Below are 5,943 nucleotides of genomic sequence, written 5' to 3'. Positions count from 1 at the left end.
ACAACATACTAACATCACTATAGATTTCAGTGTGTTCAACTTGTAATTTGCACAAAAAACTGCAGTATTTACTTAGAAGATATTTTATTTGCCTATGTACAACCATGACTTAAGAATACTTGATTTACACAGCTTCACTCCTGATGACCTACAACGAAAACACAAAATAATTTACAGTCAACTCTACCCCCTTTTCTGCCACAAGGATTTTTGGAAAACAACAAAATTAGCCCGGTAAAAAAAAAAAAAAGTGTGACATTTTGCAGTGCAATGGAAAAAAAAAAAGTTCCTGGAAATTTTGGTGAAAAGGGGGCTGAAGTGGCTATTTAGAAAGCAGTGCAGCATTCACCTTATTCCTCGTCGTCTGCTGGGATTCCTAGCTCCTCATCTGTCCAAGCAGAAGCATCAGGCCATGGAAAGTGACCCTTCAAAGGCAACAATAGCACATTAATCCCATACAGTAAGTCGCTTGGGGGACTACTTGCTGAGCTACAGTATGTTGTGACGCATTCCCCGCTTTACAGTCACCCAGCCTAGTAGCAAATGTACAATTGAACAACTGTGATTTACGTGGGGTTTTTTTTTTTCTTCTTACCAGTACAGCATCTGGGTCGTGCCACATGTGCCACAGGATCCAGAACCACATAGCACCACTGATGAGCTCTGACTCAAGCATCTGTTTCTTGGTGACCTGAGGATATTGCCTGTATTGTGGCTCGATGTGTGGCCCGCCGCTTGCCCTGCAACAACCGTACACGTAGGACCATGAAACACAATTAAGCGCGAAACTACACTTGCATTACTAAGATGTTATTGGAAGATTTAGCTTGATTTCTTTGACGCCTTAGCAAGATGGCTGACATATTAGCATAAAGGCTAGCCGTGGTGAAGTCGCTTACTTTCTGGTCATTATTTTTTGTGGGCCGCCTCTAAGGAGTTGTGTGCTCCCCCGAAGGACCCCCAACACCCTTCCAAAAGAAGACATGGTCGTTCACCTATCCAAAAATAACGTTTTTAGAACATTTACGTTAAATATTGTACGATGCAACTGAGCTAGCAGAGGAGTCACCTTCTCCCGAGTCAACAACCGGGTACTTCAACATAGACGTCTCTGATTGGACACGGGTGGTGACCGAGCTGTACCCGTGCGCTGATTGGCTGAATGGCAATATAATTGTTTCGACACAGCGTCCTCCAGCAGTACTTGGCAAATGACACTACTCTGGCACTAACTGAATATTATACAATCGTTCTTTGTTACTCATATATTCAGTTGTACTTTCTTCTTTTATTCTGAGACTTACACATTGTCCTAGCAAATCTAACTCTTTGGCATTACATATATGTTCTCACTTTTTCATTATTATTTTTACTTAATGTTATGTGCTTGTTTTCTTGGCTACAGTAACCAACAAGGAGGTTCTTTATATGTGATCAATTATCTTGAAATTAAAATGTCAATGTGGTTGTTTTAGTAGCATCCACTAGATGGGGTCATGGGGCAAATAATGCTCGTTGGGGATTTTCATCTGAATGTCCAGTGCGTATTTTTTGGTATATACAGTGCAGTATATTTGCTCTTGAATAATGAATAATCAATGCTGGGTGACGTGCTTCGGTATAAAGTGTATGCAGCACAATGTCTGATTTCAAGGTGCACTCAATCTAGTGTAAAAGGCAATAATTTGAAGTGAAAAGTTCGCATTTATCCTGTAAAATGCATCAAAAACTGATGTGTATAACACATTTTGGTGGCTCCTACAAGAAAAACACTGGAAGTAACAGTCGAGAGCGCGCACGCTCGCGCCCCCGCCCAGCACTCAAACAAGACATGGGCGCCATCTTGCTTGTATCGCGGACGGTGGGAATCGCATTGAAATTAAAGGGGAAATATCCTTTAAAGACAGGCATGTTCAACTAACCCACTATGACAGAATACTGGTGTCGACTCACCACCCACAACAACTTTACAATGAAAGAAATGGTGAATGTCTGTCGCTGCGACATTAGTGGCTAATGGCTGCTCTCCGCCTGTGCCCCTCTCCCCTCACAGCTCAGAGCCCGCCCACTGAATACTAGCCGGGTGATGTAATCAGAAGCATCTTCACAATTTTTTTAAAAAAAATGTGTTTTCACTTTGATTTATGTTGAATGACTGTCATTAGTACGCCATAGACGTTAACACAAAGGCGGATCGTGTCGTCTTCACACCAAAAACAAACAAAAACACGCGGTTCATTCACAAGTGTCGTCCTCTCTGGTCAAATAAAGATGTCTCGATGGGTACTCCGTGCAAGTGGCGCTGAGTGGAAAGCAATAGCCGAATTTTAAGGTGCTCCTCGGCCAACTTTGTGCAAGAGAACTACTCGCTTGCTGGTGCACACTCAACAGCAAACCTATGCGGCGGTGGGGCGTCAGTGCGCATGCGCTAGGAGCTGCGCCCAGTGTTGGGGGGGCGGGGGCAAGACTGCATGGACAAGATGAGGACATCCTCTCCTAACAGATGATGTCAAAGGGAATTCTACACATCCTGCACAGAAAGAAAGGTGTGTTGTAAAATCATACACACACGATATACCACACATCTAAGATGATTTACCCATATTATAGCCAGTTTAGATCATAAACAAAGCCAACATTGTCATAGCAATGTCGCCTATTAACATTATGGTGACTCCAGATTACAGACCTGTCTGTAATTTACACATATATCCAATAATATTTTTAATTACATGCTTTATGCATAAAAGATCCATCTTATATAAACAATATGTGTTAGGTGTTACGTAAGAGCTTAGTTGTCCCCCTGCAATGGGTTAAGGATTTTGTTTCACAGTACTGCTCTTCATACAGGTCCCATGATCCCGATTAAAACATGCTTCTTTGGATACTTGGTATACAATATAAAGGGATGCTCAGGGGGCAGCCCACAGGTCAAAGCCAGCCTGAGAGTGATAGCGGACAGGCCTGAGAGTTAATTTTTGCAGCAGTTTTTTTAAAACAGCTCCTGTATTGCAGTAAACCAGGCATGGCCGAACGTTTTTCACTGATATTTTTTTTAACAAAAAAAAACAAAAAACACGAAAATGTGGGAAGAGCAAAAAGGCACGATGTAAATGGAAAAGGCTGAAATGTTGATACTAAAACCTAATAACACAGTTTGTTTTTAAATATATATAAACGTTTTTAAGCCTTTTTACAAAATGTAGAAACTCTATAACAATACCAAAGTGCAAGTGGGCCAGAACTGTTTTAATTAATGTCAATAGACAAAACAAAACAGTAATGGCTGCCCAGGACAGGAAACATTCGTGACCGCGCATCGGCTACGGCGCCCCTGTGAAATGGACCGTGGAGCCCCGCAGCTTGTGGAGGCGGAGCCCCGGTGTAACTGATGGGAAGGGAGGGGAGGGGGGCAATCGGGGGAGGCGGAGTCTCGGCAGTCCTGGCAGGGCCGCCATTTTTGCACAGGGAAAAGAGACTGCTTTTGAGGGGATCTAATTTCTAAAAGTCGCTCTTCATCAGCGTATAGGTTTTTGTTTTAAACGGTTCCCCTCTAGATCCCTGAACCGACTCCGTGCAGCACAAGAGAGGCGGGGGTTTTGACAGGTGGAAAAGGACTATCTCCGAGGACCAGGCAAATCCAAACCTTTTAGTAGAGCTTTGCTAGTGATCCGCAGTGTGTGGACACAAGTATTGTTTTGGTTGTGGAGGCTGTGTGGAGAGCGGCGAGGGTCTTGCCCTAGACCCGTATTCGCTACCCCTCGACGTGGACATAAAACGGTAGGTAAAGTGCACTGTGTTTGTTCTTGTGAGGGCTAGCATAAACCTGAGCTGGAAGGCTATTGTTGGCTTTACTTTAGCTGGCACTTCATGCTGATGCTGGCTAGTTGTATCAGCTGAGTGTTAGCTTACAGGCTAGTACAACACAACACTCGTTGTTATCCGGGTCTTTCCGTGGTCGTCTCCTCAGTTTAATTCGCATTAAGGAGACATTTTTTTTGGGGGGGGATATGTAGGTGACGTAAGCTTCTAAAGTGTCAAGTTGGCAAGGCAAAAGAGCGCTTGCTAGCTAGCTAGCACATGCTAATAGCTTGAATTAGCTTGACACAAACGTAATGGCAAAGTTAAGAGTGGCAAAACATTAAACGTCATACAGAGCTATAGTGTTGTTTAATGTACATGCCGCAGGGATCGCACAAGGGCTTTGCAAAAAAAGCCACAACACTAATTGAACTTCACATTGAGACGGAACGCCTATAATGGAAAGGCGTTGTTATAATTGCGGATAATGTCAAAATGCAATCAACACTGAAATCGACTTGGCTGTCGATATCATTTAAGGGCTTCTGAAATGTGACAGCAGTCGTCGTTTGACACAGTAATCGCTGCGGGCCACATTGCGCGCAGTTTCCTCTGTTTTAGTCCTAACTCTTCCATCATAACATTACGCGCTATTAGTACGGAGCTATTTCTAATCCAACAAACGCTCAAGCGTGCAAGAAAAAATGGTTTTCGTCAACAGTGTGTCTGCATTATCGCACAATAAGAAGCGGATAATGCGTTGCAAACTTGAAATTAGTCGACGTGAGAGTCTTATCCTGTTCGCAGCGACTGATTTCCGTTCACGCTGAAATGCCACAGAACAATAAGCTATTCGTACGTCCATGTAAACAAACTATGTGGATCCCAAGTTGCAAAGTAAGGAGCAGCTGCTGGAATAGCTTGAATGCTTGGCTACATTGCGCAGTGATCTAACGCTGTTGGAACTTTTTTCTTTTTTTGCAATATCATGTGTGACAAAATATATTTACATATTACAGTCCCTTAAAACGGCGAAATTTTGCCGTGTACAGTCTTAAAGGGCACACACAAACTGTAATTTCATGTAGATTGAAAGAACGCTGCAAGCATGGGGGAGGGGACGCCCCTGCCATATACTTCGTAATGCCTCCACGATCCCGTATGTTAACAAAACGATTGTATAAAAAGCACCCCGTTCGTTTGAAATGCGAGTATTTATCAAAAAACACCAACGCGGTCGCCCCTTCCGGTCGATAATGATGCAAACAGCTCACTTTTCATTGTCTCCGCTAGCTTTGCCAGCTAGCTAGCATCCATTACGTATTATTCCATTAGCGGCGATGCTAGCTGCCGTTTTGACCTTCAATGGCGAGTTGAGTGGAACCCTCAATGTATCTCGACTCTTGAACGTAACAATGTGGAGAAATGGCGAAGACGTGTCGTGTTTGGCTCGTCCTGGTGTGCTCCAAGTGTTTATATCCAAAGCCTGAGCGCGGTCGAGTGGCCCACATAATTGCTAGCGGAATAGCTTGCTGGCTTCGCGTTCGACAAACAAAAAAGCAACAAGGCTGGGAGACTGCGACCAGCGGCTGATACTTAGAATAGAACGTGTGAGGAGAGAGGCGATTGAATGCATTCTCTAGTGGAGGAGGTGGAGGGGGATTTTCCTCCTCCGCCGGGCTTACATCGACCGTCCCCAGGAAAAAAGCGCAAGGAAAATGGCGTCCGCGGCCAGCCTGTTGTGGCAATATTATAGCAACGTTGTCGCCTCCACACCCCTACCGGCAGCGCTCACTGCAGCGCCGACACACTCCCCATGAAGCAACTGCACAAGATTACATTCATCCATTACCTTTTTTTTAAAACTTTATTCTATAAAGTATACAATTGATGTAATTGTGACAGTGGCAGTCAAATATGACATTAGAAATAGTAGCCGAAGAGCATGACGTATGCTGCTGTTGCTGCTGCTTGTCATGCTGGGTGCTCAGGCACGACCTTCTGCCTGTGCAAAACACACAAATATTACTGTACAGCATCCATTTTTAATACACATACACACTGGTGGTGTGTCACCACCTCGTAAGGAGAGCATCAAAATCCCAAAAAAGGAAATCGACACAGACAAAAAATAAATTA

At 43.9% G+C, this 5,943-nt stretch overlaps 2 protein-coding genes across 9 annotated transcripts in view; one reads left to right on the top strand and one right to left on the bottom strand.

Moving 5' to 3' along the window:
- Window positions 1-67: 67 nt before the first annotated feature.
- ndufb2 (NADH:ubiquinone oxidoreductase subunit B2) lies at window positions 68-5,506 on the bottom strand. 2 transcript variants are annotated; one of them, XM_054753296.1, is made up of 5 exons: window positions 1,070-5,506; window positions 900-995; window positions 596-740; window positions 350-425; window positions 68-148 (listed from the first exon to the last, which is right to left on the bottom strand). In XM_054753296.1, the coding sequence occupies exons 2-4, from the start codon at window positions 983-985 to the stop codon at window positions 351-353; spliced, it is 306 nt and encodes a 101-aa protein (XP_054609271.1). In that variant the 5' UTR covers window positions 986-995; window positions 1,070-5,506; the 3' UTR covers window positions 68-148; window position 350. The 2 variants fall into 2 exon arrangements, with proteins under 2 accessions (XP_054609271.1, XP_054609270.1); XM_054753295.1 differs by having other exon boundaries at window positions 900-5,498.
- The window catches only part of kmt2e (lysine (K)-specific methyltransferase 2E), a 38,954-nt gene continuing 36,444 nt past the window's right edge, over window positions 3,434-5,943 (top strand). For all 7 annotated transcript variants that reach the window (XM_054753289.1, XM_054753283.1, XM_054753287.1 and 4 more), the window contains exon 1: window positions 3,434-3,783. The gene's annotated coding sequence lies outside the window, so the exon portion shown is untranslated. The remainder of the gene's footprint in view (window positions 3,784-5,943) is intronic.

The sequence above is a fragment of the Dunckerocampus dactyliophorus genome, chromosome 15 (assembly GCF_027744805.1).
Source record: "Dunckerocampus dactyliophorus isolate RoL2022-P2 chromosome 15, RoL_Ddac_1.1, whole genome shotgun sequence".
In the NCBI taxonomy this organism is placed as follows: domain Eukaryota; kingdom Metazoa; phylum Chordata; class Actinopteri; order Syngnathiformes; family Syngnathidae; genus Dunckerocampus; species Dunckerocampus dactyliophorus.
The sequence above is the reverse complement of the archived record's forward strand: the minus strand, read 5'-3'. Positions and strand labels throughout refer to the sequence as shown.